This window comes from Brassica napus, chromosome C5 (genome assembly GCF_020379485.1).
Source record: "Brassica napus cultivar Da-Ae chromosome C5, Da-Ae, whole genome shotgun sequence".
Lineage (NCBI taxonomy): Eukaryota > Viridiplantae > Streptophyta > Magnoliopsida > Brassicales > Brassicaceae > Brassica > Brassica napus.
This window is the reverse complement of record NC_063448.1, coordinates 33131426-33145472: the sequence shown is the minus strand read 5'-3', so window position 1 is coordinate 33145472 and position 14047 is coordinate 33131426. Positions and strand designations below refer to the sequence as shown.

Here is a 14047-nt window from a genome sequence, read left to right as displayed (position 1 = left end):
CATTAATAAACATCCCATGCGAGAATGGGATAATAAAGAGAACTAGATTTTTGATCCGCGCCGCGCGGATGTTTGTTTTCATTTTTCTATATATAAATTATTTTTTTTAAACATTAGTGGTATATATTTTTAACGTTAATTATATACTTAAATGTTTATATAACTATTTCAAATACAATAATTTTATAATTTACATGTTATAATTAATCAATTGTTTAAAACCATATGTATTTTTACTTCTTATTATATATTTATCTTATTGTATTTGCATTTAGTTATTAAGCAAATTAATATATTCATGAGAAAACATATTTGAAAATTATTTTGTATTTATTTTTGCTAAATTCTGACCCGTGTTTCAAAGCTGTATTTCTTTTTACTAATATTTTTTATGCTTATTCATTTTATATAATATATTATTGTATTTACAAAAGTCTAAGATATGTTAATTTTAGGAGAGGTATTATATGGTTTGCTAATTTTAAACCGTTCTATCATCATATTATATTTTTAAAATAAATAATTTATATTTATGAAAATAAAATTTATAAATTTATCAATTGAATATACTTTTATCATATTTATTTAAGTATAATAATTGAATTTTAACATGATCATGACTATAAAATAGATAAAATGTGATATAATTTATTTATTTTTCATTTTATAAACGATAACTTAAAATACATTAAATTATTGTTAAAATATTTTTACACAGATTTATTAGAATTTTTTAAATATAATATATAAATATATATTATATTTAAATGAAAATATATTATGATTAAAGTAGTTACAAAGATTTTATATTATAAGCTTTAAAGAAATACATGTTAATTTTTATACATGTATTATATAGTTTGCTAATGTTAACCCATCTTACCAACGTATTAGATTTTATTTTTGAATATAAATATTTTATACTTACGAAAATAAAATATATAAAAAATTTAAATTTAATACAATTTTATTATATTTAGCTCAATATAATAATTTTCTTTTAATATGATTGATTGTGATTATATAATATACAAAATATTGTAGAATTTTTTATTTTTCATTTTATAAACGATTACTGAATTTATTAATGTATAATAATATTTCAAACTAATTTCCAAATTAGTGAAAATATTTAAATAAAATTTCGAAAATGAAGATCTTGTAAAAATTTTTTCAAACAGATTTGTTAGAATTTTAAAATAAATATATCTTATATTTAAAATGAAAAGATATCAAAAGATATTATGATTAAAGTATTTTAAAGATTCTATGTATTATTAGTCTTAATAAAATACATTTAATAAGATTTCGAAGTGATGGTCCAAATTAAAAAAAATCACACATGAAAAAAGTCATGACTTATATTTTAATATATAAGATGCTTTTTTCACGCGGCACGCCACTGGTGATTCACCTTCTTTTTAAATTTTCAGTGAATGATGATAATTTTTTCTCTTGTAAGACGAAATTCTATAAATATACTGAAGTAATAAAATTTATTCACACATATAGAAATGGTTTCGGATAGTGTATTAATTTTGAATAAGCATCTCTATTCTTGGGTAAACATGTAGATGTGTCAAAGAATTAATTAAATATTCATTAAGAATTAACAAAAGTGTAACGACTCGGTTTTCTTAACCGGGTTTGATTTTGTCCCTTTAATTAATTTGGACCAATCTCAATTTATTTTCTTTTGGTTTAGTCAAACCGTGTCTGCATATATATAAAACGTGGTATCTCCTTCTTGACTCTAACCTAGCCGCAAAGAACCATTGACGATCTCCTTCTCCTCCTTAGCTCTTATATACTTTCTCTCCATCTAACCATGTCAGCACCACGGGAGATGCAGTCATGTTGCCGGAGATGGCATAGTGCCATTAGACGTGAAGAGGAGTCAAAGGTAACCGGTGCCGGCGTATTGTGTCAACGTCACCACCACCACCGTTCATCAACACACCGCCTTGTTGTTGGAGAGCCTTACTTCAGCCTCGTGACATTACATAGTGGTGTAGAAAACGTAATCAATACGAAAAGGTTTAGTGTGTTATTATTAATTTCTTCTGTTACAAGGTTCTTAATAGAACCCTAGATTAGTTATATTTAATAGTGCCTCGTTGTTTTGTCTCTATTCCTTTTCGGTATGGTGGTCGTTGGCGAGATCGAGATTCATGGCGGAACCTTAGTTTTCTTGGTGATCAAGTCATCTGATCCGTTCTGAGTTCTTAATATTTGGCAAAGGTGATGGCTATTCCGTTAAATCCCGAGCTAGTTTAGTACTACTATTATGGAAAGTCTAGTTTCAAAATATGATCTTTCTCCATGAATCGAGTATGATTGAGAGTCTTGTTTGTTTATTATTATTATTATTGATTGTTAATCTGGACATAGGATAATAGAGGATTAAACGGTTGAATGAATTGAGTGATGTTAAAACTACTATATATATATGTATATATATAAACATGTCCGGTTGTGTGGATTGCGGGTGCACAAAGACGTTTTTGTAAACCGTCGACGAGCAGTGTGATTGCGGGTGCACAAAGACATTTGTGTAAGCCGCCGACGAGCAGTGAGATTGCGGGGGTACAAAGAAGTTTGTATCAGTCGCCAACGCGCAGATGGTGAGAGTGCAGAGATGGACTACTGTACGCCTGGAAATATACATATATCCTTATGAGGAAATGCGGGGTGTATTGAGCATGTACTATCAGCGCATTGGATGTTTTATGTGGTGTATTAGACACTATGTTTGTTTCATGCTAGAGCTAGGCCTACATGGTCGTAGTGCTATGTACTGAGTTAGTGGTTTGCGGTTTAGCATCCCATACCTCACAGAGTAACTCCCCTGTTACTCACCCCTCATTTATTTCCCCTTTCAGGTGAGACTGACGAGCAGGAGGGATTGTTATCGGATTGGTGCTTTGTGCGTTTTATTTCGTTCTTTTTTCAGACATGCTGTTTTTATGTTTTTATCGATATTTCGGGATTTATCTCTCTTATTTGAGTTATGGTGTTTGGAGACTATTTATTAGGATTAATAAATGGATATTTCAGGTACTTGCTTGAGTAAAATGATGTGTTTGAGGCGATTTGGAAACTTTTTGAGAGCTTTGCTGGAAAGTCTACAAACATTGCTCTGACGGGATATATAGTAAACCATATATATTCCGCCTACGTCGAACCTTCGCTTTGCTGGTTTTGCTGGTTTTTGAGAGCTTTGCTGGTTTTTGAGGAGCTGCGCTACTGCCGCCTACGTCGAACCTTCGCTTCGTCCTCCTTTCATACATCTGCAACCAAAAACCATAAACGAAAATAGGAGTTCAGTTCGGTTTGATGGTTTGGTGCAATATCGATCGACGGAACTAGGGGATGCCGATCGATGTCTCGGTGCGAAAATCGATCGATGAAACGTGTGTATCATCGGTCGATTTCACCTTCGCGGAAACCTGCAAAAACCCATTGATGCAATTCGATGTGCATGGAATATATAATCGGTTGAATCGATCAGTAGTCCCTATTCTATCACTCCTTTAGCTTGAATCGGTCTATAAGGGCATGAAAATCCTGGTTCCAGCTCATTTTCTATTTCAACCCTAGGAAGAACGAAAAATTAGAAAATTTCTTGTTCATACCATGATGATGCGTGAGTTAAGCGATCTAGACGGAATGAGGGTCGAAAATCGAGTGAATTGAGCGAAGAAATTGTCGGAATTGGCCGAAAAACGAGAGAGAAAAGAGATGGGAATGTGTTCCTAGGGTTTTCGGGTTTGTGTGGTTGTCGACTTAAGTGTCGACTTAATATGAGCCTGCGTCTGTTGATTTATTATCGATCCACGATGGAGTGTCTTCGTCGATCGACAGACGTTATGTTTTCAGCAACTCTTTTTTGTTTTTACTAAATCCTAATTATCGAAAGACTAGAAATGGGTTGCCTCCCATTCAGCGCTTATTTTAAGTCTTTAGCTTGACTCGACGTTTGATTTTATAATTATCGGGAAGTGGGTCTAAGTTTATAGGCTCGATAATTAGGATTTAGTAATTCCTCTCCTTTATTATTTATAAGCGTAATGGCTCCATAGGAATTTATGTTCACAACAGTGAAAGGACCTGACCAACGAGATCGAAGTTTTCCGGGGAACAGTGTTAGCCGAGAGTTATATAGCAGCACTTGATCATTTGGTTCAAAGTGCCGGGAAATGATCTTTTAATCGTGATATGCTTTCGTCTTTTCTTTGTATATCTTCGAACTCTCGTAGGCTAAATGTCTAATCTCATCTAGCCCGTTGAGCTGCATGAGCCTCCTTTCGGCAGCCGGTTTGATATCGAAGTTTAATAATTTAATAGCCCAGGATGCCTTGTGTTCCAGCTCGACTAGTAAATGACATGATTTCCCCTACAGTAGGTAAAAAGGGGTGGTTCCTAAAGGAGTTTTGAACGCAGTCCGGTGTGCCCAGAGTGCATTGTTCAATTTCCTAGACCAATCCTTTCGAGACGTTCCTACAGTCTTTTCTAAGATTTCTTTGATTTGTCGATTTGAGACTTCTACCTGCCCATTCGTCTGCGGGTGGTATGGTGTAGCAATCTATGGTGCATTTCGTTCTTCCGGAGTAGTCCTTCAAAAATATTGTTAATGAAATGGGATCCACCGTCTTTATGACTACTCGGGGAATTCCAAATCTCGGGGAAATGATGCTTTTGAAAAGCTTAATAACGACGGACCCATCATTCGTTGGGGAAGCTACTGCTTCGACCCATTTTGACACATAATCAACAGCGACTAAAATGTACTTATTCCCGTAAGAGGAAGGGAAAGGACCCATGAAATCTATTCCCCAACAGTCAAATACTTCTACCTCTAGAATAGATTTATGTTCCATTTCATGTCTTTTACTGATTTTTTCTCTCCGTTGACATCTGTCGCATTGTGCTATGAATGCATGAGCATCGCGAAACATGGTTGGCCACCAGAATCCTGCTTGAAGGATTTTTGATATTGCTTTAAAGGTCGCAAAATGCCCAGCATAATCGCATCCATGGCATTGGAATAAAATGCCGTGTATCTCAGTTTCGGCGACACAGCGTCGATACATCCCGTCAGAGCAGTGTTTGTAGAGATATGGTTCGTCCCAGTGATATCTCCTAACTTCTCTTAAAAACTTTTTCCTTGTATAACCTCGCAAGTCTTCGGGCTCTATGTCAGCAGTGTTTGGGAATTTCTCTTAAAAACTTTTTCCTTTTTACTATATCAGCGTACCAAGGTCTGTTCTTTGAATCTTGCCCAACCGCGTGCACTTTCCGATACAGACTTTCATCTACGGGGGAAGCGCGGTATGGGTACAACTCGTTGTACGCGACATTAACTTTTATATCGAAGGTGAGGGTTCTAGGATTCGTCTTTTTGCTAAGATCATCTGAAGTGTCGATCGACATACTATCGTCGTCATCGATCGACCTGGTACTCCCGTAATCGATTGACATGGCATCGTTGTCGTCGATCGACAGGTCCTCGAAGGTGAGACATACATTCCCGATGAATGAATCCGTGTGGTAAACGTTTTCAGTTGGTAAGAAATCATCGATAGGGACGTTGTTTTCTATTCTTATCTGGGAAAGATGATTGGCAACTCCGTTTTCTACTCCTCTTTTATCTTTAATCTTGATGTCGAATTCTTGAAGTAGAAGGATCCATCGCAGGAGTCGTGCTTTCGCATCTTTCTTTTGCATTAAATATTTAATTGCAGCGTTGTCAGTATGGACGATGACTCGCGAACCGACCAGTTATTGGCGAAACTTTTCAAATGCATAATCTACAGCAAGTAGTTCTTTTTCTGTTTTTGCGTAGTTCCTTTGTGCCTCGTCGAGTGTTCGACTGGCATAATAAACTGCATGTAGCTTTTTGTCTTTCCTTTGGCCTAGAACTTCTCCTACAGCGAAATCGCTCACATCGCACATGATTTCGGAAGGAAGATTCCAGTTAGGTGCTTGTACGATGTGGGCAGTTATCAAGGCTTTCTTTATTTCTCCAAAAGACTTTACGCATTCTGGTGAGAAGTCGAATTTAACTTCTTTACAGAGGAGGGAGGTGAGAGGTCTAGCAATTTTGCTAAAATCTTGTATGAACCTCCTGTAAAATCCGGCATGTCCGAGAAAACTTCTCACATCTTTTACGTTTGTGGGTGCCGGTAGACCGGTCATTACTTCAATTTTTGCCCGATCTACTTTTATACCAGCAGCGGACAGTTTATGTCCTAGGACGATTCCATCGTTAACCATAAAGTGGTATTTTTCCCAATTTAGAACGAGGTTCTTTTCTTCACATCTTGCCAAGACTTTACATTGGTTATCGAGATAGTTTTTGAAACTAAATCCATATACTGAGCAATCGTCCATAAAGACTTCTATGAAATCTTCTATCATATTAGTAAAGATTGACATCATGCATCGTTGGAAGGTGGCATGGGCATTACAAAGACCGAATGGCATTCTGCGGTACGCGAATGTTCCATTAGGGCATGTAAAGGTCGTCTTTCCTTGATCGTCAGGATGTATAGGGACTTGGAAAAATCCAGAGTATCCATCAAGAAAACAGTAGTATTGGTGATTTGCCAATCTTTCCAACATTTGATCAATGAAGGGTAAGGGAAAGTGATCTTTTCTGGTGGCAGCGTTTAGCTTCCTATAATCGATACACATTCGATGTCCAGTGACAGTTCGCATGGGAATGAGTTCGTCCTTTTTTGGTACGACATGCACGGAGCTAACCCAGTTGCTATCCAAAATCGGGTAAATGACTCCGGCGTCTAGAAGTTTAATTATTTCCTTTTTAACAACTTCTTTCAAGTTTGGGTTCAGTCGCCTTTGGTGTTCCACTGACGATTTTGAACCGTCTTTTAAGTGAATCCGGTGCATGCACAGATCTGGAGAAATTCCAGGAATATCCTCGAGAGAGTATCCGAGGGCTTTCCTATATTTGCGTAGTTTATTTAATAACAAGGCTAATTCTCCATTGGTCAGGTTGGCGTTCACGATTACGGGGTAGAAATTTTTATAGAGAAATGCATATTTGAGTCCAGCGGGTAATGTTTTAACTCAATTTTTGGTGCTTTTTCGGGATCCCATTTCTCCAAGGAGGATGTTTGTCGGTCGACAGCTTTCATTAAATATCGATCGACGTTGATTTCCGAAGTGTCATCCTCTATGTCATCAACGTTCGCTATTTCCATACTCGCGTCCATTAATCGTGTGTATTCCTCAGTTCTACTGTCGACACTAAATGTTTGTTCTTCACTAGATGTGAGTATTTTCTCCAGGGGATCATCTGAGCACAGGTTTATGAAAGATTATTCAGTCAATTCACAGATATCATCCACATAGAAAGTCTGTTTTTCGATTAAGGGTCGTCTTATCAGCTTATGCATGTCGTAGGTCATCGGAATGTTTCCAATGTTTAGACTTATTCTACCCTCCTTGACATCGATTATCGCACCTGCTGTAGCTAGAAACGGTCTACCTAAAATGAGGGGATCCTTTGGTTCATTTCGGTATTTCAGCACCACAAAATCCGTTGGGACGTGACAGTCATTAATCCTTATCGGCACGTCGTCAAGTACTCCCTCAGGTAATCTAACGGATCTATCAGCCAGAACCAGAGTTATTTTGGTAGGTTTGAACTTGTCGTATCCTAGGGATATCGCAACAGAGTGCGGCATGAGGTTCACGCTGGAACCTAGGTCACAAAGGGATCGATGAAAACTTTTATTTCGTATGTTGCAATCCAAAACAAAGCTGCCCGGATCGGGTCTCTTGATCGGAGTTTCGCCTTGGATTATTGCACTTACTTCCTCTAAAACCATCATGACGCTCTCAGCCGCTGGAAAGCTGTTGGACACCATGTCTCTTACATATTTTTTTATTGAAGGTGATACTTTAATGGCATCACTCAATGGCATCTCGAACGTGATCTTGTCGAATGCTTTCTTGCAGATTGCTTTATCTAACTCTCGCTTAGTCTGCGTCTTGTTATGAGGGAAATGTGGTAGAGTTCTATACACTCTTTCCATGGCTGGTTCAGCAGGAGTTGAGCGTCGATCGACATTGTTTCCACATTGTTGATCGATATTTACTGTAGTGTGTCGATCGACGTTGATCCTTTCTTGTCGATCGATTTCCACATCTTCTTCCAACCTTTCTTCTTCCTCCTCGAGAGCGATGGCCGCTTCTTCAGTGTTGGGCAGCTCTTTCTCTCGAGGTGTTTCTAAATCGGTATTGGGAGCATTGAAGATTATCGGGCGTGACCTATTTTCACCGGTTTCCTCAACAACAACATGTTTTTCTGCGTTGTTGATTTCTATTGTGCTTGGAATTAGGCATTTTCTGCTTCTTAGTAACACGGCATTAACCTGACGTTTCGGGTTCGCGTCAGTCCGCCCATGGAGACGTCCTTCCTCTCTTTTGATGGTGGTTGCGTTTTCCGCGACCTGACCGTCCACTCTCTTAATGTGTTCACTTAAGGCGTCAAATTTCCTCATTAGCTCACTGAACATTATGTCTATTTTTCCGTTAAGGTCAGTGGCCAATTTGTGATTTCCCGTGAAAGCTTAGTTTAACCTAAACTTCGATCTGCCTCGGCGCGTTCCAACAGTAGCATCGTAACTTTGAGTAAAGCTATCGGGGCTGGGGATAGGGTACTTATTTTTCAGGGTTTGTGTATCTACAAAATCTACTTGATGTTTTAATTCAGATAGGGTGTCATCGTCAATTTTATAAATCCCAAATTGGTTCTGTCCCTCAAGTACGGAATGAAAAGAATCGAGAGATTCGTTGATTTTGGCTAGAACCATCAATTGAGTCAACTCTCCTTCCTCGCTCTACGTCCATCATTTCGAAGGATCTACCCGTAGCTACATTGTTGATCAGACGTTTTGCTTCTTCAGGGTTTCTGGTACTGAAACTCCCTTCACTGGCTATGTCGAGCGTGATCTGGTAATGCAAGTTAATACCTCCGTAAAAGGTATTAATGAGTTGTGGTTCTGAATAGCCATGATGGGGACATTCAAGTTGGTAGCTCTTGAATCTCTTCCAAGCGTTACTGAATGATTCCCGTGGACCTTGACGGAATGTGGAGATATTCTTCCAAGTAATGCGTCTCATCGAAGAATTGATTGATGAAGGTACTCCTTATCTCCTCCCAGCAGGTCAAAGATCCTGTTGGTAGTTGGTTTAGCCATTTTTCGGTGTCGCTTTCTAAGGACAATGGAAAGAGTTTACAACGATTGTATTCGTCATTCATCATATCTTCTAGATACTCGATGTGATCGTGTGGATGCTCTGAGATGGTCCTACGGAAAGGGTTTTGACATAGCATGAATAAGTATTCGAGGCTAACCCCAGATTTCTTGGTATCATCCTTTGGTAGTTTAATGGCGGACCTATTGGAGTAGGTCCTGCCAGGGTTTAAGTAGTCTTGCAAAGGTAATTTCCATTCATGATATTTCTTTGAGATCGAATTAATTTGAACAGAGATTGCAGTCCCCTGTTCATTTGTAATTTGGTTATTTGCGTTGCTTAGTTGACCTTTAGGTTCTCCTAGGACTACTCTCTCATTAGTATTATAGGTAAAAGAAAACGTACCTGCTTTCGGTGAGGTGTCGTCGATTGATGTTTGATGTGCAGTATCGACCGATTTTTCTGTCGACTCGTCGCTCGATGTTGTTGCTGGGTTGTCGATCGATGGCCGGGCGAAATCCATGTCTTCCACCTTGAAGTTCATGTGTCAGCAAGAAATGAGAGAAAACTTTTAGCAAATCTAGTAAGAAAATCTAAATTAAATTCTAAACTTAATCTAATTGTAATAAGAAAGAGTCCCCGTCAACGGCGCCAAATTTGATATCACTCAAATTACCCTAAGGAGTGAATTACTCTCTCAAATAAGAGGTTCTAATGTAGTACTTAGGGATCAAATCCACATAGACTCTAGGATTACACAATAGATTATGGTTTTGGAATAAATCTAGATTAAATGGTTTATAAGTTTTAAAGCAGTAAATGAAGCGGTGAGCAAGTGTATTGCTCGATTGATTTGTTTTGGGGTTGTTAACAGTTGGGAGAATTAGCTAGATTCAGGTATATTCTTAGGTATGATAATTAAAACTTAATTTGGCTTTTTAGGGGTTTATTGATGTTAATCATTCTTGAATACAAACTTTAGATATAATCAATCTGATTATCTAATCTGGATCTCGGATTTCAACTCTCGTATGTTAATCACGAGAAAGTGTCGATCGATTATTCGTTACGAATATCGATCGATACAAACGAATAATCAATCGATACAAACGAATAATCGATCGATACACCTTTCAAAATATCGATCGACAGGGCTATCGCTGCGTCGATCGATACTTCTTCCAGAGAGCTTTATGGACAGGTTTGATCTAAATTCTCTAACTCACTAGACCAACTCCCGTCTGTATCTAGTCATTTAGATCATGCTAGTTATTTTCAGGTATTGAGTCAAGCAATCGCTTGATCCCGATTAATCGTAAGATCTAAATTTAAAGGGTGATCAATCCTAAACTTAGCTTTAAGCATAACTAGATGAAAGAATTATATTTCTAAGCACCCTAACAATTGTTGTTGTCAGTAATACATTTATCAACCTATTGAGAAACCTAAATCTAACAATAAAGACTACTCAGACATATTCATGGAACACATAGTTATGATGGTGTGAATAATACTTAAATAAAATGAGTAAATAGAGTAAGCAGCAAAATGAATAATACTCTCTCCAATTCTAAGCTCTTCCCTTTCAATGGTGGCTTCTTGCTTCCTCCAAACTAGGTCTAAAAGGTCTCTAGGCAAGTCTGCCTCTAAAATGATACAAAACCCTAATAAATAGCCTAACAGGCGGCCAATGACTTAAAATGTAATTATTGTAACTTTTGTGAAACTTTAATTCTTCTAATTTTTTATTAACTCTCGGGTGGCTTCGCCGTCGATCGATATGAAGAGCTCATCATCGATCGATATTCCTTGGTAACTATAGGTTGATATTCTGACAAATAATCGACCATCCAGCAAAGCTCAGAAAGTCTCCAAATAGCTCCAAATACATCATTTTCTTCCAGATAGTACCTAAACCTGTAAGTACTCTAAATAGACTCTATATAGTAATAATATATCTTAAAACACTCATAAACCATGGTTAAAAATGTGTAAAATCCATGGTCTATCACCCGGTTTCCTTTGCTGGAGAGGCAGTAGCGAGGCTTATAATGGGAGTTCCTCGAAGATTCCGCTGGGTGACCTTTCTGATGACCAGGGAAGCCTTGCGTCATAGTCGTGTTTGGGGTAAGCCTTCCCTTTCTATTCAGTAGGACTTTATCTTGTTTATTTCTTACAATACTTTTTTCTAGGGAACGTGGCGAGGCTCCTGGTATCTGTTGTCTATGGCGAGTATCAGAAGGCTAAAGCGCGGAAGCGGCGTCTTTCTTATACTCCTCCGCCAAGACTAGCGAGGGCTGCTTTATCGGCGAATGGTCTGTCTTCCGTCTCATCAACAAGTGCCGAGATTTTGCCTAACCGTGACCTTCTGGTGGATGCTCACCGGAGATTGACTGGCGAGGTATTCCTTCTTCGTAGCCAGGTGCAGGACATGATGGCTCGCCGGGACCTACTAGTCCAACATGTGAAAGCCTCGGCTAGATGGGAGCTTATGAAGGAATGGCTGGAGAGGCGTGCAGATCATTGGAATCTGGAAGAAGAGTATCGTCATCTGTTCCAGTCTGGAGGGCTTAACCATCAATCGGGGAGCTCCTCCCAGGCTGCAACCCCGAGATCTGTTGTGGGGTCGCGATTCTCGGAGGGGCCTTCTTTCTGAATGATTCTTTTCTTTGTCTTTTGAGACTCTGGTTTTTGTTGCTTTCTTTTGAATAAAGATTCTTTATAGCCCCCCTTTATTTTATGAATAATGATGCTTCATGGTTCTTTTCCTTTATCTACTCCTTGCTGTTGCTTCGCATGCTCCTGATAGTAGTGTTTTGCATGTTTCTTCTTTAACATGATATCTTTCCGCATGTTTCTCAATCGAGATGGGACTTTGTAGTCTATGATCTCTCTCTTTTCGTAGGTTGAAAGATGGGATCCAGGGAGATAGGCTATAAACCAGGAGGTTTCGAGCTAGAGTGTGGACTATTCGAGTTTGGAGATTATTCTTGTAACCTGGAGGTTGCATGAGGACCCGGGGGTCGTCTGGGGACCCGGAGGTCGTGGAGGAGCCTGGAGGTTCCCCTTGGATCCTAAGATCATTTTGGAGACCCGGAAGTTCCCCTAGACCGTGAGATCTTTGTTCGGGACCCGAAGGTCGTTTCTCTAGATCCTAGGATCGAGACTGGAACCCGGAGGCGGTGTATGAATCCGGGGATTATATGATAGATCCGAAGATTGTGGTTGGAACCCGGAGGTTTTCGAGATTGGACCCTGAGGTCGTGTAAAAATATGGGGTATCCCTTTAGATCCGGAGATCGTATCAGGACCCTGGGATATTTGGACCCTGAGGTCGCATGGGAACCCGGAGGTTCTTAGGGATGTAATGACCCCGATACGCCTTAGGCTGCACAAGGGTTCTATCCTCTTTCTAGAATCGTATTAGGCCCTTGAGGCCGTGTAGGAACCCGGAGGTTTAGATCCGGAGATCGCTGATTGGAACCCGTAGGTTCTCTGAAGTTTGTTGTGACCCCGATGTGCCTTAGGCTGCACAGGGGTTCTAGCTTCTTTTTTATCTTTGGAACCCTGAGGCCACATAGGAACCCGGAGGTTCTTCCTTAAACCCTGAGATCTTTGATTGGAACCCAGAGGCTATGGGGGAACCCGGAGGTTCTTCCTTAGATTTTATACATAGGACCCGAAATCATATGGGGAACCTTGGGTTTCCTCTTTAGATCGGGGGCTTGCATAAGGACTAGTTTCTCAGCCGAGCGGCCTCTCTTTTTTCATCGAGTAGGTCGAGGCTTAGCGCCATCAGCTCATTGTTCTCCTCCTGAGAGGTGGATCCGGAGACCGTTGTTCTTACGTGCATCTCTGTAGGTACAATGGCCTTAGAGCCATAGACCAGCGAGTAGGGAGTTTCCCTAGTTGCTGTTTTGGGAGTGGTCCGGTAGGCCTTGAGAACTCCGTGTAGTTCTTCCGCCCATTTCCCGTGAGAGCCCTCCAGTCGCTTTTTAAGCATGTTGACCACCATTTTGTTTGTGAACTCGGCTTGTCCGTTGGACTGGGGTTGTCGGGGTGTGGCGAAAGTTAGTTTTATGCCCCAGTCCTTGCAGAACTCCTTGAAGTTGTGGCTCGTGAACTGGGGTCCATTATCTATGACAATCTCGTGGGGGACCCCGAAGCGAGTGATTACGTTGTTCCACAAGAATTTGCGAATCTGGAGATCTGTTATGCGGCTGAGCGCTTCTGTTTCGACCCACTTGGAGACGTAGTAAGTTACTATCAGAAGGAAGACCTTCTGCCCCGGTGCCATAGGGAATTTCCCTACTATGTCCATGCCCCACTTTCTGAAGGGCCATGGTGAGCTTATGGACTTGAGATTCTCCAGAGGAAGCTTGGAGACTGGAGCGTGCCTCTGGCACTGGTCGCAGTGCTTTGCTTGTCTGTCGGCGTCGGCGGCCATCGTGGGCCAGTAGCAACCCGCCCTTCTGGCTCTGAGCACCAGGCTTCTACCGCTAGAGTGGAATCCATAATCTCCTTCATGTAGTTCTACAAGGATTACAGGGGCTTCTCGGGGTGTGACACACCTCAAATACGGTCCTGAGAAGAATCTTCGGTACAGCTTCTCCTAGGAAAAACAGTACCTTGCGGCTCGCTTCTTGATCTTCCTGGCTTCGTTTCGGTCTTCCGAGAGGATGTCGGCCTCCAGATACTGGACTAGAGGGAGTCATCCAGGTTTCGCCTTCTTTGACGGCAGAGACCTCCTCTGATGGGGGTTCCTCCAGGGTAGCTGGCCATTGATGCGGATGGGAAGTGTGGCCTCTTCGGCTCGTGG

At 40.1% G+C, this 14047-nt stretch overlaps 3 protein-coding genes across 4 annotated transcripts in view; 2 read left to right on the top strand and 1 right to left on the bottom strand.

Annotated features, from left to right (window-relative positions):
- Window positions 1-1505: 1505 nt before the first annotated feature.
- The window catches only part of LOC125587637, a 39550-nt gene continuing 27008 nt past the window's right edge, over window positions 1506-14047 (top strand). Inside the window, exon 1 of the mRNA XM_048758482.1 lies at window positions 1506-2037. The gene's annotated coding sequence lies outside the window, so the exon portion shown is untranslated. The remainder of the gene's footprint in view (window positions 2038-14047) is intronic.
- On the top strand, window positions 2033-12030 carry LOC106347715. Of its 2 annotated transcripts, XM_048758483.1 has the most exons (4): window positions 2033-2241; window positions 11051-11147; window positions 11266-11355; window positions 11421-12030. In XM_048758483.1, the coding sequence occupies exons 3-4, from the start codon at window positions 11280-11282 to the stop codon at window positions 11882-11884; spliced, it is 540 nt and encodes a 179-aa protein (XP_048614440.1). In that variant the 5' UTR covers window positions 2033-2241; window positions 11051-11147; window positions 11266-11279; the 3' UTR covers window positions 11885-12030. The 2 variants fall into 2 exon arrangements, with proteins under 2 accessions (XP_048614440.1, XP_013642760.1); XM_013787306.3 differs by having other exon boundaries at window positions 11051-11355.
- LOC106350296 lies at window positions 7344-8546 on the bottom strand. Its single transcript, XM_048757412.1, has one exon. The coding sequence runs from the start codon at window positions 8544-8546 to the stop codon at window positions 7344-7346; it is 1203 nt and encodes a 400-aa protein (XP_048613369.1).

Coding starts and splice junctions, on each gene's coding strand:
- LOC106350296 (XM_048757412.1), bottom strand. CDS start 8,546: ATGTTCAGTGAGCTAATGAGGAAATTTGACGCCTTAAGTGAACACATT.
- LOC106347715 (XM_013787306.3), top strand. CDS start 11,229: ATGGTCTATCACCCGGTTTCCTTTGCTGGAGAGGCAGTAGCGAGGCTT. Junction 11,356..11,420: donor GCGTCATAGTCGTGTTTGGG/GTAAGCCTTCCC, acceptor ACTTTTTTCTAG/GGAACGTGGCGAGGCTCCTG.